General features: G+C 32.0%; 3 protein-coding genes, 1 long non-coding RNA gene and 1 pseudogene across 6 annotated transcripts in view; 2 read left to right on the top strand and 3 right to left on the bottom strand.

Annotated features, from left to right (window-relative positions):
- Positions 1–18,941, bottom strand: part of LOC148168727 (very long chain fatty acid elongase 7-like) — a 31,924-nt gene extending 12,983 nt beyond the window's left edge. The window contains exon 1 of one of the 2 annotated variants that reach the window (XM_088044821.1): positions 18,636–18,941. The gene's annotated coding sequence lies outside the window, so the exon portion shown is untranslated. Of the gene's footprint in view, positions 1–2,743; positions 2,849–18,635 lie in introns of those variants that run through there. The other variant, XM_088044817.1, reaches the window with a different exon arrangement.
- Positions 7,987–18,277, top strand: LOC148168728 (very long chain fatty acid elongase AAEL008004-like). Its single transcript, XM_088044823.1, has 7 exons — positions 7,987–8,216; positions 11,160–11,223; positions 11,273–11,463; positions 11,826–11,906; positions 14,508–14,670; positions 17,360–17,496; positions 17,621–18,277. Exons 1-7 carry the CDS (start codon positions 8,205–8,207, stop codon positions 17,795–17,797), a joined length of 825 nt encoding a protein of 274 aa, XP_087900949.1. The 5' UTR covers positions 7,987–8,204; the 3' UTR covers positions 17,798–18,277.
- On the top strand, positions 8,233–9,463 carry LOC148168729 (uncharacterized). Its single transcript, XR_015770700.1, has 2 exons — positions 8,233–8,946; positions 9,001–9,463. It is a non-coding gene; the product is annotated as an uncharacterized LOC148168729 (long non-coding RNA).
- A 676-nt stretch (positions 18,942–19,617) lies between the features above and the next one.
- LOC148168726 (very long chain fatty acid elongase AAEL008004-like) lies at positions 19,618–21,117 on the bottom strand. Its single transcript, XM_088045632.1, has 7 exons — positions 20,670–21,117; positions 20,538–20,620; positions 20,379–20,486; positions 20,246–20,329; positions 20,142–20,198; positions 19,987–20,092; positions 19,618–19,942 (listed from the first exon to the last, which is right to left on the bottom strand). The coding sequence occupies exons 1-7, from the start codon at positions 20,722–20,724 to the stop codon at positions 19,629–19,631; spliced, it is 807 nt and encodes a 268-aa protein (XP_087901758.1). The 5' UTR covers positions 20,725–21,117; the 3' UTR covers positions 19,618–19,628.
- Positions 21,118–21,681: 564 nt separating this feature from the next.
- On the bottom strand, positions 21,682–25,479 carry LOC148168725 (uncharacterized; annotated as a pseudogene). The gene is made up of 24 exons (XR_015770781.1): positions 25,409–25,479; positions 25,277–25,359; positions 25,118–25,225; positions 24,989–25,069; positions 24,885–24,941; positions 24,729–24,832; positions 24,423–24,685; positions 24,291–24,358; positions 24,187–24,199; positions 24,051–24,060; positions 23,924–23,984; positions 23,792–23,863; positions 23,687–23,714; positions 23,496–23,590; positions 23,326–23,436; positions 23,239–23,269; positions 23,084–23,190; positions 23,014–23,042; positions 22,892–22,954; positions 22,662–22,744; positions 22,382–22,617; positions 22,270–22,326; positions 22,123–22,228; positions 21,682–22,074 (listed from the first exon to the last, which is right to left on the bottom strand). The product of XR_015770781.1 is annotated as an uncharacterized LOC148168725 (transcript).
- Positions 25,480–25,762: the final 283 nt, after the last annotated feature.

The raw sequence follows: 25,762 nt of genomic DNA, 5'->3' as shown, positions 1-25,762 counted from the left end.
CTGCTAGACAATATTCCTCTACAAAGATTAAGAAATGTTGACATTAACAATATTTGGTTCCAACATGATGGATGCCCAGCACATTTTGCAAATGTAACTAGGAACCATTTAGATGTTAGATTTCCTAATGCATGGATAGGCCGCGGAGGCCCAAGGCGTTGGCCCCCCAGGTCGCCAGACCTTACGCCCTTAGATTTTTTCCTTTGGGGACACGTCAAGAATTTGGTGTACCGAAATATGCCTGAAAATATTAACGTGTTAAGAAACCGCATTCAAGAAGCATTTGCTTCAATAACAGCTGAAATGGTCAGTAATGCTAGGGCAAGTCTACTGAGAAGAGCTGCTCTGTGCATTCAAGTGGAAGGAAGAAATTTTGAACATTTACTTTAAAAACTATTTACCTATTTTTTCAAATTTATACCGCTAATTCATTCATTTTTGTTATTTCTGTATTCATTTACTAATCTGTTTTTCGGATTCTGTTAATTTTAAAGTTTGAGTTTATTATTTCATTTTGTTGGTCTTAAAATAAACTTGTCAATTTTTATGAGAAGACGTCACCTAAAAAATTACGTCAGTGTAACAACAATGCAAAAATATTTAAGATGCATCCATAGTTACAAATAAAGCAGGAAAAGCTAATTTTCAGGTAACTTAACATCAGTAACACGATTGGTTAGTTTAAATTGTTCATTTTCTGATCACTATTAAAGATGGATTTTTTTAAACATTTTTCCAATTATTCCCAGAAGATTGTGAATACATCGTTTCATTTTGGTCCGCTAGTTCTGATAGACCCTGTATAATGAAGAGAATGAAAATTTCTTTTGGTGTAAATGTGGATTTAAAGGTAAATTCTTTAGTTAAAATCATATTGAAACTACGTATCAAGTTTTTGGTAATGACCGTGATGACTAATTACTTTTCTAATAATTATAAACCAATTTTTGAAATAGTGTTGAGTCAGCATTATTTAAGAGAGCAATTTGAAGGAAAACTAAGAAATTTTGATTGTGTAAAAGTTAAAATAAAAGTTTTGTAATGACACGGGAAATTTTAAAGGCCACTTTTAAAATTCTAATTATTTTGTCAATAGTGAAGACCACTTCTTAGACTTTTAAAATAAAAGAAGAGTCTTTAGATATGTGGGAAATTTTGTCATTTACAAAAAAATCAAATCGTTTCAGTGACCTCCTCTTTAAGAAGTTATCCTTAAATTCCAGTCCACAATCGTCTTTGTTAAATAAATTGACCATCCGCAGAAGAACCTCGAATCACGGCAAGTTTTACAATAAGTACACTCCTTTTTTAATAAGTTGAAGTATCTTTGACCTTGTAATGTTTTTTCTTCTTTTTTGGAGCCTTCAATGGGCTGTGAGACGTGAAAGACTGATCTTTTACCCGTGACCTTTCTCATTTTTGTTTTTCTCACGTATTTTCATTAAATTTTGTGGGTATCTGAGGACAGTTTTTGATTTACTTGAACTCCTTGACGTCTCCGTTGAACTCCAATGTTTTCAGTTCTGTGGTCCTTGCTTGATGGTACCGAAATACAGAATTTTAGAAATTATTCAAAATTGTTCTCAAATATTTGTCTGTTGCCACTCATTCGAAAGGAAATTTAATTACACTTCTGATGAAAGGCTCAGTATTCTTATAATTACTTCTGCCGAAGCGAAGGAAGTGTTAGCTTTACTCTACTTCAGAATTGTGTTGCAGAAACGACTAAAATAAAAGGTACGAAGTAATTTCTCATTGCTTTTAATAATCCTGTCTACAACAAAGAAGAATATTTTTCAAGGTAACTGCTTCTTATCGCAACAATATTAAACCTGCTCCGAATATAAACATCACAAGATTTAACAAAATAATGTACTAAACAAAAAAAATTTGATTTTCACCATTAAGTAGTTGGCATTTATTCAATTATCACAGTTAACAAGTTGGTAAGACACCTCAGCCTGTTTAGTTCATTCTCAGTACGTTTTTATTTTCCCGGAATAGAACTAATTACATATTTAATTACTTTAGAATAGATGAACGTGTTTCTGACTACAATAAGCAAATTTTCGGGAATTTTCTCTGATTTCGAAGGAAACTAAAACGATACCAATTTATTACAATTATAGAGAAGCTCGTAAAGCATTAGGCAATTTATTAGCACAATGAGATAACGAAACTTAGGCCTTGATTCTGTTTTGGCACAACAGTTTTCAATTGTAAAGCGACTTTTATTGTACACATTATCAAATAAAACGACAATTATAAATTTTAATTTTGCAATAGTACGCGTGTTCGGTCACCTATTATGTATGTCGCGTTCCCACGGTTCAACTTGTCTCTTAGCGCTTTTATTTGAACTCATGTAAATGCAGCTTTATGTTAAAATACAATAATTTAAAGTTCTAGTAGATCCGGGTTTTTACATTTAGTTTAGCACTTTAAAATATCTTTTGGGTTATTCCTATCACACCTAAATATTAATTCTATTTTCAATCAAGAGGAAAGATAACTCAGGGTCGCGGGTATTCACTTAGTTTGAACGTCATTAAAGTCAGTTATATAAAATTAAGGGAAATTTATTTTTGTCGGTTTGTGGTTTAATGAAAACAGTGAAACAAGAGGTGTTGTGCAAATATGGCTTACATGGTGTCCCAGTTAAATCTGAATTTACTAATTATGAGCTCGTGCGATGAAACTAAACATGACTCGTGTTTTTAAAAAAAATTTGAAGGATAATTACCGCTGATGTTGCGTATCAACTGTTTTGAACAATAAACTGTTAAGACTGTAATGGGTTCATATTTCTTCCTGACGAAGTTAGCCATGAAAACTAGTCGCAATAAAAACACTTAATCAATTATTAAATGCACAAAAACAGGCAAAAAATACTTCCATGATGGCTTCAGGTCATTAAGTTGCTAGAAAAATTATTCCCTTCTATGTACGTCAATTTTATTTCTTATGAAACCGTTTAAATTATAATTTGTCAATAACATATTTATTGTGTGGATCGACTTAGGTACTGCGTTTAGTGGTTAAGGTTACAACCTCGTACAATTGCGTAGAAAGAGCAAGTGCGGAAATCCTACGTTGTTTTCTTTGAGCGAATTAAAAATGTACAGACAGATCTTAGGAAGGTTCAAGGATGGATAAAAGCTGTGCGAATTTTTTCAGCAAACCGGTCCCGGGTGTTCCCAGCAACGTCATTATCAGATACGCTGCTAGAATTAAAATTGTGATTTTGATGCTGGAAAAACCATTTTTTGCCATAGACCCGTTTTTACGTTACCGTTACCTTTAAAAAACTTTTAAAATGTCTAGGAATATTCGAGATTTGCTTTTTTTGATCTTTCTACCAACTATTTGCCTCGAAGCGATCCAAGGAGCATTCGCCTATATCGATGAACTGCGTACAGTGAACCAATAACAGAACGCTCCATCCTGTTCTTGTAACAGGTTGTGCAAAAATAGTTGGGCCGTAAGAGTTTTTTTTTGTAATTTAATGGGTTCAACGCAAATGAAATTGTAGCTGATGATGTTTATCTCCTTGTATTGCTAGGTTTTTACAGGAAAAAAAATAAAAATGGTGCAATTATGTTTTTAAAAAACAAATCTGTATTTTCAAAATTTTCATAATAATAACAACATTTTGAAGAGCAATCATTTCTGACAAAACAAACGAGTTGAAAAAAATTAAGAATAAAAAATTAAATAATAACAACCAGACCAAGTCAGGTTTGAATTGTTTTTAGAAAAAAAATTGCGATTATGTTTTTAAAAAACAAATCTATACTTTTAGTCCCATTAATAGAGATGACTCACAGAAATTTTAAACACAACTTAAATAATTTGTAGAATTAATTTCGGACAATTTTTTTTAGAAAAACAGGAAAGTTTTTGTTAGAAAATGTCTTTAAAAATTAAACATAACAATGGTTGTTAAAGCCTTTTGTTATTGCTTTAGTTATATTCTTAAAAGACCTAAAATCCAGTTTTTTCATTTTTTAGGATTATTCCACTAACTTCGTACCTATTGGACCTTATAAATAATTAATATTCTCGAGTTGAATAGAATGTTTTCATATTCTAAAAAGTGAAATCTATTTAAAAAATGTGATTTTGTACTTCTCCAGGTTAAAGTCCAATTCTGTTTGTTTTGCTTCTGAAAATATGCTTCAAGGATCTAATTTTCTCGCTCAGGAACTTGCAAAACCGATATTTCAAGGTTGTCTGCCAGAAGCTTCTTCGGGAAATAGATGTCAGAAGATCCCTCGACCATGTCAAATTGCCTGTGATAATGTTTCCAAACTAGCAATTTGATATGGTTTTCGGTTTTTACTGGTGATAATTTAACTTCAATTTATTGCTTAGTATTGGCAATTTTTCAATTAATTTATTCGACTTTAAAAAAAAAGACGTGCGTATAAACTCTTAACAAAATCAGACAATCATTACATCCTACGCACTCAAAATTCAGACGTCAATTTCACAGGTCTTTTACATACAATGCTATTATTATCTAACTAGAAAATCTAGACAATTAACTAAATAGATGGGTTCATCCCCCCAATGCTTTGACGTCAACAATTTTTATTTTTGTAATATCAAAATGATTTATTATCTACAAACAAAATGGTTAAAGTACTTACAAAGTACGTCTTAAAACTGTTGGTTCCACTTCATTATATTCTACACTAATTAGATCATTGTCAACAGCAGTCTACTTTATATAGTGTCGTCTACTAGGTTTATTGACTTTAAATTTTTCAATGTCTTCAACAAAATCGGATTTGAATGTTACGTTCTATTGAAAAAAATTGGGAGACTCTTTAAGAACTTCTAGTCATAGTTAGAGCATCTTTTCCAAGTTTCAAGTATAATAAAATTCTTCAATGACATTCTAGAGCGTTAAACAGGCTTCCGTGCAAGTTTCGTCGGAACTATTCGATAAAAAAGAGCACCAAATGAAATAAAAACAAACTCTGTACCTTGGTTTTTATTTTGAAAGTTCATTTGCTGCGACCGGTTCTACACAAACCGCAGGGTTATTCTGTCAATAATTATTTGTCTGATATTGATTACATGGTAAAAAAAATTGTAGATCTTCAAGTTGTAGGTACGCATTTTCTATAATAATTGAGCATTATATTTTTCTATTTATGAATGATTTTTTTTTCCTTGAAATTTTAATTTCATGGAATCTTCGTAATCGGCGGCGTGTTAATAGAGATTAATTACCACTTTTCTATGACAATCAATTATTTCAATTGACATGAATGGAATTAACAGGAAAAATTGCATTTAATATAATATGTATAATTGTCTACACGTTTTATTGCCAAAGTAGCAAAGTTTCGACCGTCAGAAACGAGTAAAGTCGTTTACTTTCCCAATTAAAAATCTGCGCAATATTTCTAAGTAAGAGCAACAAACAAATTTATACAGAATTATTAATTAAACGCGTGTTGTTCTTCAATACATAATAACATAATTAGTGCCTAGAATAAATTAGCCGAGGAAGTGTCGTAGTAAAAATACTACAAACTGATTTCAGGTTGTAACAATTCTTTCGACAATTTTATCGTCACTTCAAATCTCTTTCACTTGACAGTCTCAAGATTTTTCGAGTGAATGTTTATGTTGTCTTCAGAACAAAGACCTTTCGCAACAAGCCATTTTATTTGCAGAAAATTATTATAACTCGTGCTGAACTGAAAATCGTGCAACGCATCTAAACTCTTCTAAACTGGCGGTGTTGTAATTTCTTAACACTGCAGATCTACAAACGGAAGAGTGTGATAATATGCATTTTGTGATGTCATGGCGAGATGTTAAAAATGAGGCCAAATTTCAAGTAAATGTCAAATGAGGTGTACTGTTAAATTCTAAAACGTTTAAACCTGTTGTATGCGCAATATAATTAGTGTGTACTAAATTAATTTCAAATTCATGGTCAGTTACCGAATTCTTAAACGGTTTATTGGGAGTCTGTTGGTTGGAATCTGAGGAATTTTTTGTAATTGTTATGATCGAATTTATTTGTGACTTCAAGTAGTTAAAAAAGTTGGAAAATTACAGAAACAGATCAGGAACAATCAAACAAGTGCATGTAACCGGTCTAAAAGCTATAAAGTTTTCAAGGATGCTAAAAATCGGGTTCCCCATTTATAACATATTTGGTTTTACAATTTTTAGTTCTTGAGGAGATTTCAAGACGCTATTTTTAAAGTTTAGCGTTTCCAATCATTAAAGAAAACTAAAAGTAAAAATAAATATTGAGAGTTGCGTTTTGAAAATTGAAAAAATTATTCCTTATACTTTAAACATTCTAAAATTCTTAGGTTGTCTTCAAATTGTTGTTTTTGGTTCTAAAATTATGCAATTTAGGGCAGTCGTTAAACTCCGAAGAAGTAATACTGCAAAGTTTTGTTAATTTGTCTGCAAAATTAACAAAGTTACAAAATTCAAAACAAAATTTTGAAAATTTTTAATTTTTAGTTTAATTTGACACATTTTTTTTTTAAATTGCTCATCTTATAAGAATTAATGCTGCAAAGTTTTATTATTTTTTCAGAAAGAAGTAGTCAAAAATTGAAAATTTTCAATTTGTTGTGAAACCAAAATTTATAAAACTACTGTTAAGAGTCCAAAAATGACAGCTTAGAAAAAATAATTCTGTCAAATTTTATCGTGTTTTATCTTCAAAATTAACAAAGTTACCGAATTAAATAGAAAACATTTGAAAATTTATGTCTTGAAATAAAAATTTCTAAATTGCTGTTTTCCGTTCTAAAATATTAAAATTTTTGGTAGTCAATCATCTCAGTAAAAGTAATTATTAAAATTTACGTCTTGAATTTTCCCACAAAGATCAGTAGAACCTAAGAATTTAAAAAAAAAATTATGTATTTCTCCGATTTAAAATTTGAAATGTGTACCTACATGAATGAACCGAAAATCTCAGAATGTGGGAATTTAAAAACGAAAAATATTTGCTAATTTCTAAACCTTAAAATTAAAAAAAGGTCTGAGAAGCACCTTTCGTATCCCGCTTTAATGAAAGAATTCAAGAATTCCCAGTGCATTTGATATAACGAAGAAAGTTCACGCTAAAAGCTAAACATTTAACATATGAACTAATTAAATTTTAATAAGAAAATTACATCATTTTAGACAAACTTCAAAAATGAGCACGTAATTCGTTACATCGAATGCAACATTTTTGCTCATAAGTTTTAGCGTTGGTAATTTTTCTTAATGGATTTTAAAACTATTCAGTGAATTATGCTTGACGTAAATTGCAAACCTTTGTTCTTTAATGCAATTTCGACAATTTAAACAGTCATTGAAGTTTAAGTAAATATCTCGATGTTTGTTTCATTTACATTTAACCTCTTACGAGTTTAGTAAATAAGTTTGTTTTATTAAATATTATTAATCAAATGGTAATGGAAACATTTTCAATAGATGAATAGGTCAATCAACTGCTGATGAATGTTAATTTCTTGTTTAATTTTGATGACTATGAAGTTCACCTATGCCGAACTTATGGCCCTTCAAATATTTTTTTAATTTTCGTGTCACCTTTTTGAGTTCAAGGCTACTCGCACCTTCAAATTTTCATAGTTTAAAACCATCTAAACTAGTCTTAAAAAAGATGTTTGCGTCAAGCATCACATGAAGAGACAAGCAGACAATTAATAACGTCAACTTTTTTCTATAATGCCGCACTTCCTCCATACTCGCAATTATTTTGATATGCAAATAATAAATTAGAGTGATTACACGACGTCACGTAATGGAAAAAATCCAGTTTTAATTAATTTTTTGGCGCAATTAAGTGACCGCTCTAGGTAAACATTGCCCAAATAGTTGCCCAACTCCCCCCTCTTATAAATTTTTCAATTTTTGATCATCGTATCCCCCCCAATTTGTCTGCGGTAGAATTTTTTTTAAGTCTTAGTGGTTCTTCAGGTGGGGGAACCTTTCCTATTTAATTTACTTTTAAGCATTTTGCAAAAGACTGGTATATGGCGCTCGCAGCCTGTTGTGAATACTTCGGCGAGACCACTTTGCGACTTTAGTGCGACTCAGTGCGATAAATGTTCGGTGAAGATCAGTGTAGGTGATCTGTGCCTAAAGCTAGGAATTTCACACGAACTCTTATCACTAGGAGCCACTAGAACCAAATTTTAACCAAAATGAACAACACAGTAAGTAACGGGTTACATAAAGTTGGTCAACTGCTAACCGATCGTAAACAAAATAACAGTGGCATTTCAGTTGAGACGAAAGTGAAAGTGTTTCACTGATCTATCTCATTTGACGCACCTTATCAATTTCGGTTAACTTCACGTGATTATAACAGTTTGCCCAACCTTAGACTCAAAAAAAGAAGCGTGGGGCCGGTAGTAGAACCCTGCGGCGAGCCACCCTTCGAACGCAGCTATTGAAAGCGATCTTTCGTTATATAATCGACCTAGATTAAAGTCGGGCAAGTGATTTGCGTTTTCTCAGATATAAACTCGAGTAATTCGTATTCAGTGCGTGTCTGTCTGAACACCCAATGACGCTAGAAAAATTCGTTTATTGGACGAACTTCACGACCAATCACACGCAAAATCTTACCTATCAGCCTCGGTCTAGACCTAGGAAAGTGTGAAACTCAAGTTAGTAGACTGCGGCGAAAAGTGTCATCCTCATCCATTGTCTGTGATTTTGTTACGATACTAATTGCATTAATGTTGTCAGAACGCCCACGATTAACTTTATCACAGTCATTTCAGAATTATGGAATTGCCAAATTCCAAGTTATTCGCTTGCAAAATCGTGTTCACGCTGGAGTTGCTCGACTTGAAATTTTCTACGGTATTGCCTAGTTCTTCAGCGTGTTATTATAACACTTGGCCGAGGCTACCAAATTACTAATCAGGAAACTGTTTGGTAATGTAAACAATTAACGAGAAAAATTGCTCATTAAAATCGCGTTATTTATAGTAAACAAGACATTGAATGGAAATGTGAATAAACCGCGTTTTTATAAGTGGAGACATTGACATTGGAGGTTGCTCGGAAAACACAACGAGGAAGATAAAGATAAGAAGTGGAATTATACAACTTGCTTGTCCGCATTTTTGGCTTAATGACGTTTATTTTTTATTTCGAAGAGCTTCAACTCCACCGAAAAATTGTTAAGTGTCTCTCTAAATATTTACTTTACATTAATCAGGTAAACACGCAATTATTAGCCATCAAAAGGTGTAAAGAACACGACCTGCTACAAATAACTTTAAATTATGTTTTATTTAAATGAGTTAGTGTTAATTTGTTTTCTTTTCCTGTGTTGGTTAGGCGCAAATGTCTAGTAGAAATTGTAGGTTTTAAGGTTGGTAGCACTGTTGTCTCTCGAGCACATGTCAATAATGACACTTTTTAAGTGTTTCATACTGTCAAAAAGACAACCAGAGTCTGCCAACATTATTTTATATACTAAAATTTTCTTGGGTGCCCACAAAGTTTTGCCAACAAAGAAATACAAATACAAAATTAAAATCTAGAAAAGGAAGACAAAGAATTGAGAATACCAAAAATTCGAAAAATTTGGAGCATCTAAATAAATTCAAAAAAATCTGTAACACACAAAAACTTTAAAAAATTGTATTAAAACAAAAAAATGGAAATCCAAATGATGATAAATACAAAGAATCAAAAATCATTCAAAAGAGAACACAATAAAATATCTGTAATAGCAAATAATGTGAAAATCGTAAAACTAAATATGCAAAATATGCCAAATTCTTAAGCGAAATTTTAGATATGTATCTTTTAAAACAATTTTCCGGGATCTTAATTTAGAAATATAAAAAAAACACAAATTTAACGGCGATCAGTGAGTTAAAAACGAGATAATTTTTGTATTTTTAGTTTGCGCAAATCAATTTCCAAATCATCGGATTTGAATCATTCTGGGAATTCCCAATTCTGTTTCTTTACCTGTGGCTGCATTCATAATGTATATCTAATTAAAAAACTTATAAACATAATTAGCATACCATTGAATCTTGCTAACAAAAAACTGTTGTAAATCAAATACAATTATTGTTTCAACAACATTTGCATCTCTAAAGCAAACAATCTTATTACAAAAATTTCTTGTTTTGGCTAAGATTAATTATCACGTTTTCGTGATGAATCGATACGCAATTTGGCAATGAATTCGAAACGACAATTTACAAGCGATTTCCGTGACAATTTCGCGTGGGCTCTGAATTTGTTAAGTTGAGGCACCTAAAAGAGAAGGTCGCTTAATTGACTTTGATTTTATTTTATAAGAATTGTGATTTTTATATAACTTCCTTGCCGCAAACGCCCGATATTTGACATTATATAAAACATGACGAAAAAGAATTTTGTTATAAATATTTTTAAAAGTTCTAAATACTTAATTCTTGTATTGTATTGTAAAAATTTACTTTTAATCCTAATGACCAAAAACTTTTTGTCTCATCCTGACGTCAAGCCCAAATTGCTTCCAATTATTTCTTGTTTTTTTTTTTGCGCACGTCACGAAATTCCCGATCAAAAGCACTCAGCACATGACTTGTTCTGAGTGAGCTGGCAGACACATGTCATTATAATTTTTTTGAGCTCGTTACAGGAAAAATTTTTAAAAAGATTTCCTGCTATACAAACATGTTATTATTTTATTATCTCGATAAATCTGTTGTATGACTCAGTACCTGTTGCCCGAAAATGGTTGGCCTCGTTCTAGCATCGCGTCTCGATTCCTCGTTTTTTGGGCAGGGCGCACTTGGAATTTGAAATTTTCACTTGTGGAGAGAAATTGGCGTCCTTGCTAAACATGAAAATATTTCCCTAAGGACTTGTTTAGCAATTCAAGTTTTATATAATTTATATCTTGCACAACGCGGCGGTTTCATAGTAATATATTAAGACTGAGCTACTTTTAAATCGACGTATTAATGTTTTTTGATAGAATTGTTGCGCAATTTGTGCAGATGATGACCAATTTTAGTAATTTGCCGGTCTGATTGGGGACTGACAATAAGATTGTTGTTTTTGCAAGCGTGTCTTCATGCGTGACGTCGCGTTGAAGTCTCTCTTTCAATTTCTTTAATTCGCGACCTTTGTTGCAGGAGATGGCGGGTTTAGTACGAATGGCCTTCGATAGGTACCACACAATCCTAGACAGGATAAGTGGTAAGTACTACAGTAGGTACAAAAGGACTTTTAAAAGGAGTATTTTCAGACCCTCGGACGTCAGACTGGCCTCTGATGCAGAGCCCTGTGCCCACTATAATGATGGTGGTTACTTATCTCTACGTCATTCTCCTCCTAGGCCCTCGCCTGATGGCCAACAGAAAGCCCTTCAAACTCCGCGAAGTACTCATAGCATACAATGGAGCGCAAGTTCTCTACAGTCTTGTTATGCTCTATGAGGTACAGTACCAAACTCCCAAAGTACCAACCTTCGGAAGGACGAACAAAACGTACTTAAACTTTGAACTTGAATTCTAAAAAAACTTAGAACGTCTCGATTAGTTCTTAGAACTATCGCAGCTATTAACAATCGTCGAGCTTTGCCTTGAACTCGTGCTCAGTACTTCACCATTGTATAATCGAGCGTTTTAAGGTCATGTAACAAGTACCGTTAACAGGTACCATTTTCTTTCTTCCGCAAACTTTCTCCGCAAGGACGTTCGTTGCCACGACAAGGTTAATGTTATTTTGAAGGACATGGAAGAGAAAGTTGCGGATGATCTTGAAATCAAATGAGTAAGAGACTTGTTAACTTTTTTCAGCATCTGGTGAGTGGATGGTTTTGGGATTATAGCTACAAGTGTCAACCTGTCGACTATTCGTACAACAAAAAAGCTTTGCGGGTAAGTTTTACGCAACAAGAATAATTACATGGGATGTTAAATAGTGTCAAATCAAACCGATGAGGACAAAGCAATTAACTATTACAAAACTTTTTTCATTCACGTTTCTATATTTTGAGTGCAATGCAATGTTTGGGTTGTCAGCGATTTTTTTTATTTAAACAAATAACAGGAAAGTGAAGGTGCATTTAAAGTGATCGATAAATGTATTATGAGCTAAATTAATTAGAAGAGAATTTATTATGAGCTAAATTAATTAGAAGAGTGGACGACACGGTAAATAATTGATACAGCATTCTTGTGGATAAGCGTGCGTTAACCTAAATACCAGAATCATTTTTATTTGAGATTATTGAATAACACTGATGTTAAACCGTTCCAAATAGATGACTTTCTAGGTAAAATTGTTTGGCAAGAAAATTTAAAGAGAATGGAATGGATACAAAAATTGGGGCAAATTGCTATCTTTGAGTTGTCCATTAACGCATTATTATACACCAAAAAAAAAAATTTAAATTTTAAAATTTGTAATTAAGACAATTTTAGTGTCATCAATCAAATTTGGGCAATTTTTAAATCGACCTCTAAAAGTCTATCAAATCGCAATTGTAAAGAAAAACCAAAAATTTTGTATGTTTCTTTCCAAAATTCCTAACTGTGGCAATTTTAGTGTTATAGCAATTAAATTTAGGCAATTTTGCAAGTTTTGACCCAATTATTAACTCTACTAAATCACAATATTGTAATACAAAGAATACAAATCTTAAATTTTTTTATTTGAGAAAAAAAAACAAAATTTCGAACATTCCTTAATAGAATTCTCGTAATTGTGGCAATTTTAGTGTTATAACAATGAAATTTTGACCCATTGCTATTTTTGAGAAGTTCATTACCTCCACGAAATTACAAGATTGTAGAGCAAAAAATACAAATTTTGAATTTTTTTGTTTCAAAGCAAAACCAAAAATAATATCGAATACAATATTTTCTTATTAAAATAACTGTGACAATTTTGATGTTATAGCAATCAATTTTGGCAAATTGCTATCTTTGAGTTTAATTTAATTAATTAATTAATTATTAATTTCACCAAATCACAAGATTGAAGAGCAAAAAATACAAGTTTTGAAAATTTTCATTTGAAAAAAAAAACAAAATTTGTAATTGTAGTTATTTTAAAGTTAGAGCAACCAAATTTTGGTAAATTGCTCTTTTTGAGTCGATTATTAGGTAACTCTACCAAATCACAAGTTTGTAAAGCGAAAATACAAATTTTGAATTTTTTTGTTTTGAAGTAAAACCAAAAATCCGAATATTTCTTAGTAAAATTCGTAACTATGGCAATTTTAGTGTTAAAGCAATGAAATTTAGGCAAATTGTTATTTTTCAGTCGTAGATTATCTCGACAAATACAAATTCTGGAACACAAAAGTCTAGAATGGAATAAATGGATCAAAAATTTAATTCTTCCAAAGAAGCTAAAAAAGATGAATAATTCAAAAATCTAATCTATCCAAAGCACATTGTGGTTTATAGAAAGAAAGTCTGATAAAACTCAATAATAATAAATTCATAGAATTCAAAGCAATAGGAAAAGAAAGAATCTAAAGAATGTAAATTATAAATACATTGAAGAAATAAAAGCATAAGCTGCAGACACACGGCAGGAATGATAAATTTTCAAACAAAAAATGTAGAAGTAAAATCGTATGCTAAAAAAATATAATTATAAAAACGTAAAAAATCAATAAATTAATGACAAATTCTGCAAAAAAATCTAAATCTTATTTCGTAGAATAAAAAACGTGTAGAGTTTTCAATAACAAAAAAATCTAGAAAATTCAAAGACAATTTGTTTACATATTTACTCATATTTTGCAATATTTGTTTAATATAATATTTCGTCAACAATGTGGTCTAAAAACAGAGTTACCAACAATATTATTAGCATCTTTAAATTTATAATTAGAAATTTTTATTCTTGGGAATTTTTCAATTCTAAAAACCGCAATCATCGGCATTTTCATTTGCATTGTTAAATTGAAAATGTAAACAGATAATTAGATATTTGTCCATGGCGACTGTGAAGTCACACGTTTTTGATTTATTTTTAAATCAAAGTTCAGAAATAAATTTAGTTTCACTTTTCACAATCTAATAATAGTTGACACGCACAAACATTGATACAAATTCCATTTAATAAAAATCTTCCGTTTATTAAAGTATTAACAAGAAAAATTTATAACTTTCCTCCAAGGTGAAAAATTCCTGTATTTTTAAAATGATATAATTATCTAATTGCTGTTAAAAGCATTCGTATTATTAACCGACGTAGATAATAGATTCATCCTTCTAGAGTAACCTTTTTTTTATTGGTGATCGCACTGACCTCTGACCAGTGACCACAAAATCAGCACTCCTCAAAGAAAGTTTTCCCCATCGCTATCGCCATCGGCTCACCTTTTGTAATCACACAACCTCCATAAATCCTTGCGACATCTCATATACCATTTAAACATTTTTTAGTGATAAAAACCTTGAAGATGTGCAATACAGAAAACAGGATGCTAGTTCAAATAAAACCATCTTTGTCTTTTCCAGATGGCAAATCTCTGCTGGTGGTACTACATCTCCAAACTAACCGAATTCGCCGACACCATGTTCTTCGTATTGCGTAAAAAAGACAGTCAAGTGACTCTTTTACATTTGTACCATCACAGCCTCACACCCTTGGAGACGTGGATTCTTGTGAAATTCTTAGCAGGTATGTGATTGCGTCAAAAATCCAAACCGTGTCAAGGTTGATAAACAAATGATAATAAAAGAGGAAACGCGATTGATCAAGGGCAGAATTGTCAAGTTCAGAACGTATGATGACCTTACTCGAATTTTGGTCGCGGGTTTTGCTTAGTTAGCCAGTTTAATTACATTTTTCACGGTGGGCTTACTCAATTGCCATTGACACAATTCTAATAAAGAGAACACGAATTTTTAAGTGAATTTTCTCTTATTATTTAACAACCTTGCTCTTTCGTGGGTTACAACATTGGGGCTGTCAAGGTGCCGGCATATTTGACTGCTTTTCAAAACAAGAAAAATTACTAAAATTTGACACTTGGAGGAGAATGCGGAAAGGAGAGGTTTCGAAGGCTTTTCTGGTTCTTTATGACTTGTCTTTTTACTTATTATTATTTATTCAAAGTTTTCTAATAGGACACAAAACCTTGAGATACTTCACTTTTATCTGAATAATACGCATATGATCCTTAAAATTAAAAATTAAATTAAATTAATAACAGGGAAGGAATTAAACTACGATGAATTAGCGGAACAGGCGGCGCGTACTAGAGATTCATTCATTATCTCTAATTTAAGTGAATTAGCTTGAGACAAATCAACGATGCGATTTTTTTTTTATTTAGGGAGAAATGAAGAATATTTGTTTCATTTCTTCATTTGTAACAAAGGAGAAGGTTTATAGAAATAAACTCAACATTACATAATTATGTGCAACTAATACTTATACACTCTGCAGCAAAGTTATAATATTAAAATTAATCTATATTTAATATTCATAGAATTATCACATTTATGGATGCTTTTAAGGTCTTCAAGCTTATTCAACATTTCTAAAAATAAATTGCCCGTTATGATAAGCATAACGTTAAGAGTTTAAAGCACTAATCATAATACTTACATCAATAAAAGAACCAAGTAGATTTCATTGTAATTCTAGTTTTGCCAAAAACCGTCTCAAGGCTTACCAACCGAACCAAGTTAAAAATCTGTCAGTTACCCAGTTTAAAAAATGATAAATATTTCCGTAAACATGCCCAGACTTTTCATGAAACATGTCCACATTTTTAAATTCATTCGCGACTGCTTAATTGCCACGACCACAGCAGTAACAAGAACTAAATCCAGTTTTTTACCCGTTGAAAAAAATTCCAAGCAGGAAAGTCCGAAGGTACCATCAAATTTACCTTGGTACGATCCATTAAGAACTTACCAGGAAATATTTCGTTGCAATTCTCTTTGTGTCCAGTTTATGAGTCATCTTTTTTCTTAGATATGATTCAGATGAACTGCTTTGATGCCGACACAAAGATAAAAAAAATTGATCCAAACACATGAATGAAACACGGAAAATAGTAAATGGCAAGCGAGAATTTTTAAGATTTTTTTTATGCTAATCTTAATTAATTATGTAATTTTGAGATGTTTCTATTAAGATTAATAGCACTTTTGTCTGTAAAAAATTAATTTGAACTTTTATGTAATAGGCCAACTTTAAACGACATTGAAATTTTAGTTGCACGCAGTTTTTTTTCAGTTGGATTCATTTTAGCTTTTAATTTAAATGGTACGAAAATTATACGTTTTTAAATTAATCATACAAATCAAAACAGCTGAAGATTAAATTAAAATTGGAATAAACATGATTTAATTCCTCTTCCTGCGCAAACACATATTTTCTTGATCTTTCTATCTTAACACTATAAATAACAGACGTCACTAATACAGCTGAAAGGTTTTATTTCAGTTCAATTAAAATAATTATACATATTTTATTATCTACTTTTCATTTATGACATAACTGAACTTAAATGATCTAAACTGCATCTAGATAAAAGACTTTTCACAGTTGTTGCTGACATAATCTACTCTTTGTTTTATTGTGCTTTTATAATATGATATAACGATATAACATTATTATTGTAATTTAATACGAATTGTAAAGTATAACACACCGTAGATGAATGAATCTTTCATGTTAGATTTATAGCAATCCTTTCCCAATTTAATTGAAGTATCATTTGATTAATTGTGCAATTATAAACCGCTAAGTGCTACCATTAAATTGACCAATATTGCAATAAAACCGTTTCCAGTGAAGACAAGAGAAAGACATGCACCTGGAGGCGAAAGTAAGATAAAGTATTCGTCCTTATGGTGGATGCGCTGGTTCTGCAATCGCAATTTATAAATTCCTAGTCTGTAATACCGCCTGCAGCACCTTCGAAATGGCGGTCCCACCAAACCTTTCACTTCACGAGTCAGATGTTTGGGATGGTTCTGCAAGTACACGAAGACCTTTTTGGTGGTCAGTTGCGCAAAATCATGTAAAACTTTATCAACTGGTAGATTTCTACAAGAATTGCAACAATACGAGTATCAAGCGCTGCCCCACCAATATTGTCTAATGATTGGCCAACGCGCTGCCATTTACACTTAAAAAAGACCAAGTTAGCGTACCAAACTGGTTAGAAAGTGTAGGTAACACAAATATCGGCGGTCCAGAAGCTGAGATCCATCCAGAATCTATAATTATTATGTAACCGAGAGAATTATTTCACGGAGAGATGTCGTACCATTCTCTGAATATCAATAGTGCGTAGCACTGATTTATTGCTTTGGCATTGTGCAATAAATAATAATCACTCTGATTTCAGGCGGACATGGAACGTTTTCCAATTTAATCAACAATCTTGTCCACGTGATCATGTATTTCTACTACATGATGGCGGCGATGGGACCAGAATACCAAAAATATCTGTGGTGGAAGAAGCACCTCACCACCATCCAACTGGTAAGTATCCCAAAGTGAGTTCCTTCACTGTTCATTAATGTAATAGTCTAAAAATCGCGCCATTCTTTCAGACATCTTGCCACGACCCCCTCAAATCCGTGTTTTAACTTGTTATAAATTTTAGCTGCAATTCACGCTGGTGTTCATACATTCTGCCCAATTGCTCTTCACCGACTGCGGGTATCCCAGGTTCATCGGCGCCCTCCTTCTTCTCCACTCTGCAATTTTCTTCGTTCTTTTCGCCAATTTCTACTACCAAACGTACCGAAAAGAGAAAACGAAGCCAGTCAAAGCAGACTAGGAAATGACTTGTTTATATAAAATGTATTTATTTTACTACTATAGTAGAGGACTAATTAAATTAGATCGGTCGAAAGTCACAGTAGGACTCAAAAGGACAAGTGTCATACGTAGAAAAAAAGTATTGTTGTACTTATCACCTTACCTCATCTGTGCAGTTCGTTTTATGATATTATTGTAGCATAGTAAAATATTCTTAACCTAGTCATAGATTCTGTTTTAAAAACAGATGTGTATTTAAACGGGATCTTAAGGTGAAACGAAAAGTTCGCGCAACCATCAATACAAACGAAGTGTTAAAATTCGCTTGTATTAAAGATGTATGTATTCAGTGAATACAAAAGCGGATCACCTTAAGCAACTTCTTTTCAGTAACATTATTGTATTAGCTATTGGTGTAATATTTGTTACAAATATGTTACGTAATTTTGTATTTGCTCAATGTTTTATATTTTAATTTAAATAAATTTGTGAAACATGATTCTCCTCCATGCTTTCTACAGTGCACTCAAGCTCTCTTCCAACACTTAAATCATTTTTACAAGTCGCGCCTTTTTGTGGTATTGATTAAAAACCACGACTTGCGCAGCTAAGCGAAAAGAAATTCTGCATATCTAGAATCCTTTGTTAGGCCAGAACAACTAGAGCATGCAATTTATCTAGAAATGTGATTGTGGCGACTTGTAAAAACTTGTGTTTCTTTTAAAATATTGTGGTCAATTTTAATGTCACTGTGAAATGCGCTACTGTTTATTTATATAAACAACAAAATGATAACAAATGTCCTTGAGGTAAAAAAACATAAACAAATAAATGCATATCAAAATAATTATACATACCAAACGTTTAATTTTTCGTACACCGATTGTCGCGACTTTATTTAGATTCCAACTGCAACTAATCATGTAATAGACGTCGTGACACGTCAAACATCACTTTATAACAATGATTTAGACGTATCTTGTTGACTAAAATGTACAAACCCATCGCCACGGTTAAGTTCAGAAAAAGGGCTTTGTTTATTGATTATTTTATACTTTTTTGTTGTGCTCTTTATAGTAATTGGTTTTATTGATGTTGACCAAATATTATCGACACATATTTAATAATTAGTATGCCAAATTATAAGAAATTTGAACGAGACAGAGCAATTTTAGAAATTTCCATTTTTGAGGCGAACCAGAAATTACATTTACATTTACTAAATCCAATCTGCTAAATTTAACATGATAGCACTTGAATAATAAAATTTAGAGGTATTAATATATTCTACGTGATTATTAAAGATGCTGAAAAAAAAAAGAAATTTGAAAAAAAAATTAACGCGATCCGAAATTTCACTCGCCATTTACTTTTGATAATAAAACAATCAAATATGGAGGCGTTACATTTAATACGACTATTTATTAGAGTAAAAACAAAAGTTCTGAGTAAAAGAAGAAATTTTTGTGGAATTTAGAACCAAAATGACGTCAATGTAAATCTTACAAAATTGGTGGATGCGCCGGGTGCTAAATTTACCACATTTTAATTTCAAAACAACGAGATATTTTACCGGGTTTTCCTCAAGCTAGAAATCTAATTTAAAACCACGTGTACAATATAGAGTCAAATTTCTGTTAATTAATTTAGTTACAGTTTAATCATTCCAATTTTAAATTAAATTTTTAATTAATATTAAAACAGCGACTAAAACTTTTACTATAAGAATGAAGTGGAAAAGCTCAACAATGATGTGAAAAAAAACAGTAGATGAAGACGTAAAAACTTTATTTACAAAAACGAAAACTCGTTGTATTTACACTATTCACAACTGCACACGAAACTTAACTCTAATGATTATTCTCTTTCCTCATTTTTTTCTTTTTGTACGAATTATCGTAAAATTGTTTAAAAAGATAGAAGAAACTCACCGCCAAGAATATCATATACCAACAAAAAATCCGTGGAAACTTGCAGTCCGTAAAAATCAAAACGATATCATGAATTAAAATAATAACGAACTGTCCCATCTGAATCGATGTCAGATATTTTTTCCACCACAGGTACTTCTGTACGTTTGGTCCCAAAGCACTCAACAAGTAGTAAGTATACATTAAGATATGAACAAACGTGTTGAGAAGTCCAGGAAAGGTCCCATGACCCACTGAAATAACGGATCATAATTGTATCAGAGAGTTTGATAAGTACCTGGATAGTATTTAGCTGCTAGCCATCCTGAGAAGATCATGATTCCATGATGATAAACGTGTAAGAGATTGATTTGGTTGTTTTTCTTTCTCATCACGAAAAATATCTACAAGGTGGGTGTTAAACTGATTGATTTAACATGATTATTGTGTTACCGTCTCAGCTACTTCCGTAAGTTTGGAAAAAAAGTACCACCAAGTTATGGCAGCCATCTGCAAAGTGGGGCGAATTTAACAAATTTGAGCTGGAGCTAACTTACATTCATATTTTTTGTAGTCACTGACAGGTCCAATGGGGCACAAACGTAACTATAGTCTCCGTTGAGCCACCCGTTTGTAGCAAACTTTAAAAACAGAATTTAAGATTGTAAAGAACAAACTTTTTCTACTTACGCCATGAAAAAGTAAGGTGCTTAAAACCACCTGAACTAAGTTATATCCAAGTATAATTTTTTTAAGTTCAAAAGGTTTTCTGTTTTCCATTAGTTTAGGGCCCAACACCTAAAAAACGAGATCTAAGTACCAACTAAATCGTACCCAAGCAGTACTAACTTTTACGGAAAATACGTAAACGAAACATATCGTCAGTGGAGTTAGAGGACTAGACATCAACGGCCAATTTCTCGTCCGTGGATCTGTTTGAACACAAAAAATAAAACGATTGTGGCTTGAATAAATTCTTACCTTCCAGCTTCTTCAAAGAAAAAGCAATATTTCCTAAAGTGTGTGCAGATGTCATGTTTGTTAAGACGTCTCCTTAAGCAACTACAAACCCGTTACATATGAATTGTTCTTATATTCATAAAATGCAAACCACGTGAACGTAACAGGTGCACTCTGACCCAAATTAAATCTAATGTAATTCTTACATGGGGATAATGAAAAATTCAATCAATTGTCTTGCGCCAAATTATACGAAGGTTGTCATACATTTTCTTCTAAAAATACTATTGTGCAATTTTACGGCATGCATTATCATATCATATGATAATTGAGAACAATCAAATGTGGTGGTCTGCTATTGTTAGTAGGTTAATGTGCTGGACGCGCTTCTTTGACAGTTGTAACAAACGTGGTAAATCTTTTTTATTTATCTCGATTGTACAATAGACGAACGCAAAGTCTTCTAAAAAACACTAAAAAGTTGTAGATAATGTGCAAGCCAAATGTCTTTGTTTAGCCGAAAAGGCGTTGTATTCCTTGAAAAAGAATCCGCGGATTTAAAAGGCAGTTTTGATAAACGCGAACAGCAAGTCGACACGAAAGTGAACAAAGATAGTACATTATTACAGGTATTGCAGCACGAATGAGTTTTGACCACGACGAGCGCAGCGAGGAGTGGTCAAATAGAATGAGTGCTACAAGTCGTCTTATTAAATAAGTGTAATATACTATTTTTTCTACTTTGCATTGTAAAATACATTTAAAAATTGCATTTGAAAGAAATTATTTTCGATTTGGGATTTTTGCAAAGTTCGGTTGGTGACAAAAGATGTAATGACATTTGTCTGACAAAATTTCAATTCAAATAATTACTGACGTTTTTCTGTTTAATTTTACACAATTAGGTATTACAACGTTTGCCTTTCTTCTGGTTCATTATTCCTATATTAAAAACAATTGTTTTTATTGTGAAAGGCAAACGCAATTCACAATGAAAGTATTGTTAACGCAAAGTAGAAAAACACTATTGTTGAACCGTTTTGCACTTTATTCTTGTGTAGTAACTACATCAAAGAAAATTATAGTTAAACCAAATATTACAATTATTTTAGTTATCATTTCAGAATTCATACAGATTTCCTCTTCTCGTACGCTTTTCGATAGAAATCTCTAAAAAGAAAGTAAAACATTATAGCTTCAAGTCCAATAGCCCAAACGAAAGCTCTCGGGTAGTTGCAATCCGTGACAAGAAGCTGAAAAGCGTGTGTACAAACAACGAGCATTTGTACTAACTGTAACACAGTCAAGTATTTTTTCCACCATAAGTACTTTTGCATTGCTGGTCCAAAAGCACTTAAAAAGTAGTATCCATACATGAAAACGTGTACAAAGGAATTGACAAAAGCTAGAAAAGTTCCATGTCCACCTAGAACTCACTTTCATTGAAAAAAGATAAATAAATGGATAAGTTTACCTGGAACAAATTTTAGTCCAAACCATAGCGAGATCGGCATTATCGAATGATGAATGACGTGCAAAATTGAGACTTGATCAAATTTTTTTCTCAGAACAAAAAAGACCTAAGAGGTGTGTAATAGTACTCAGTATAAGTTGTACTTACAGTGTCCAGTAAATCTACATACTTAGAAATTACAGTGATTACAGACACATGAAGCATCTAAAATGTTTAATGCTATTATTTAAATATAAAAGTATTATAATGGAATATTTACTCTCATTGCATCAGCTGAATTCGAGTAATCCACCGGCTGACAGTGATAATTATATTTACCAAACCAACCTGACATGCCCATCTGTAAAACAAACGTGAAAAAAATTGTCATAAAAGATCATGTCGTACCTCGTAGAAAATATAGAAACTGAGAACGACTTGAAACAAATTGTAAACAATTAACGTTTTCTTCAGATCAAATGGTTTTCGATTTCTCATGAGTTTTGGTCCTAAATCCTGCCTCTTGGTTTAGAAAGGGTTGTTAATATTAATTTACTCACCTTTACGAAATATACATAAAACGAGATGAGAACAAATGCTGCTAACGGGTTTGACATAAAAGGATAATCAGAGACGCGAGGATCTAAAAATATTTATTTATTTAAAGCAATGGTGTTGTTTATCGCACTAGCGGAAAAATAAACGATAAGCAAACAATAAATAATAAGTAGTTTGAACAAACGACACGTAGAAAATAAGCATAACTCTATTTCGAATAAATAATTATTACCTCCATTTTTATCAAAAAACTCTTGCAGCCGTTGAATATATTCAAACATCACGATGAAAAATCAAAACTGCTTTACAGAAGTTCTTAAAAAATTGTGGCACTTTTATGATATATTTACTTACTAGTCGACAAAAATATGACTGTTAACCGACTGTACTTATTTCAATTTCTAGAACACACTAGTGTTTTAACCAATGACACGAACTTAAAAAGTCGCTATCATTATTATATACTATACATATATATATGGTACCCAAATGTAATTCCAGTGTTGTGATAAAAATTTGCATATGTAAGTACTATTACAGGAGGTTTTTATTACTTTTATAACATGAATATGTAATTACATAAAATACAGCTCCGGCAACACAAAAGAGCCTATAATTTTAAGGAGAAAAATTTGAGAATTTCCACACGCTTATAGTTAACAAAACTGTGCATCGATAGTTTTGGCGTCGGGACGCATTAAAAATATAATTCCTAGCAATTTTCGAGGGTTTGTGGATCCAATCGCTATTTTTTTCCGGTATAAACTGTGTTTAAAACTTTAGGGGAAATCGCTAGAAATTGTAGTTTTTTCGACGTTTGTTAACGATTTTATTACTGTGCTTTTGCAGTGAAACACGCCCGCCGTACTTGAAATTGACCTTGTGAAAATTTTGAGTAAACGTGGTTTATTGTAACTGTCCCGTCAGGGTTCTAAAAACTAATTTAATAAAACATAGCTATGTACAAAAAAAAATAAGCGCGTGCATCCACAAAAACTTAAAATTAAAAAAAAATGCTAAAAAGTACACTTCTTAGGCCTTGCGTTGATGCCAAACTATAGTTAAAACAAATTTTAACGTAAAATTCTGGAACTTTTAATCGCTGAAATTAAAGACAATTTTGACTCAGTACGTCATTGTCATTGACGACAAGGAAATGTGTACGGCAAAATTGTCTAGCGTAATTTTCACATTAAATAATCGTCTAATTGTAATTTATGACAATTAATGACAATAGTTAGTTAAAATCGGCTAGGCATTGAACTGTAGTCGATAAACAAGAGCCATTGCAAAATTTGAAGAAAACCGGTGCCTAAGAACAGTGGCTGGAGATTAGTAAAAGTTGTATAGCTAATATAAAATGTTTAGAGAAAAATCAAAAAGAACGCCACTGGTCAAAGCCTAATTTAGATTATGGAAATTAAAAGAAAAATCCATGACAACGAAAATTAGCAATGAAAGAGTTTTATCAATAATTTATAATAAAATAACTCATCCCCTTCATAGCCCTTTAATTTATAATAGTACAGTACAGTAATACCTACCGATGCGTTGGATCACAAAATTTGAAACATTCTGGTTAAGGTTGTTCCCATCAAATTATATTGCTAGTTTTATATGATAACAATTACAGGTAAGATATTAAAAGAACTAATCTTCTAAAAATGTGGCATTTTCTGAATAAATCCGCCAAAGTGGTCTACTAAAGTTACAGGATGCCAAAAATTAAAATGGACATAAATCTATCTGTGACGTTAATGCACGTCAGTAGGATTAAATGAATGAACTTTATTTACATACTGAGAGTCACGTTGCTTTGGTAATTTTTCAGATATTCTGCCAACTTTATTTTTTAAGATTAATGTGTCCGTATATTCGTATTTACACACAAAACCAACTTTAATCAGATACTTTTTCCACCATAGATACTTCTGCACGTTTGGTCCCAAAGCACTCAATAAGTAATAAGTACACATTAAAATATGCACGAACGTGTTGAGCCATCCACCAAAGGTACTACAACCCACTGAAATTAAAACGGATCGTAATTGTCTTTGACACGTACGTACCTAGGCAGTATTTTGTTGCTATCCATCCTGATAAGATCATGATTCCATGGTGGTAAACGTGTAAGAAATTGACTTGGTTGTTTTTTTCTCATCACGAAAAATATCTACAAAGTCGGTGTTAATTTTTTCATTGATCTCATTTGATTATTTTGTTACCGTTTCAATTAATTCCGTCAATTTCGAAAAAAAGTACCACCAAGTTATGGCAGCCATCTGCAAAGCCGAGCGAGTTTAATAAATGAGGGCTGGGACTTACTTACGTTAATATTTTTAGTAGTCACTGAAAGGTCCAAAGGGGCACAAATGTAGTTATAGCCGCTGAGCCACCCATTTATGGCAAACTTTAAAGCAGAATTTAATATTTCAAAGTAAATGTGTTTTCTACTTACGCCATAAAAAAGATAGATACTAAAAATCACTTGAACTAAGTTATATCCAAGTATGATTTTTTTAAGGTCAAAAGGTTTTCTGTTTTTCATTAGTTGAGGGCCTAAGACCTAAAAAACAAGATGTTAGTACCTAATAAATCGTACTCAAGAAGTACTAACTATTACGGAAAATACGTAAAGTAAACAAATCGCCAGTGGAGTTAGAGGACTAGACATCAACAGCCAATTTTTCGTTCGTGAATCTGTTTAAATATAGAAAATAAAACGATTGTAGCTTGAATAAATTCTTACTTTCTAGCTTCTTAAAATAAAGAGCAATGTTTCCGAAGGTGTCTGCAGATGTCATGTTTGGTAAGATGTGTCCTAAAACAACCACACACACACCTAATGTTAGAATATAACTAACTCTTTTTAAATGATTTCATTAAGATTTTAATAATGACAAATAAAAACGTTGTTCTTTTATATCGGTAGTGCAAAAAATATACAATACGCAAACCATTCATTACAAGTAAAAGATCAAACTCATTGTTCATTTCAGAACTCGACTAAATTCTGTTCATTTTATGGGGATGATCCTCGCACGCTATAAATGAATGAAACACACATTAAAAAAAATGTATTTTGTAACATTACAGCAAATTT

This window comes from Gnatocerus cornutus, chromosome 9, assembly GCF_029298725.1.
Source record: "Gnatocerus cornutus isolate USDA-ARS CGAHR chromosome 9, icGnaCorn1.1, whole genome shotgun sequence".
NCBI lineage: Eukaryota > Metazoa > Arthropoda > Insecta > Coleoptera > Tenebrionidae > Gnatocerus > Gnatocerus cornutus.
This window is presented reverse-complemented; position numbering and strand designations above follow the sequence as displayed.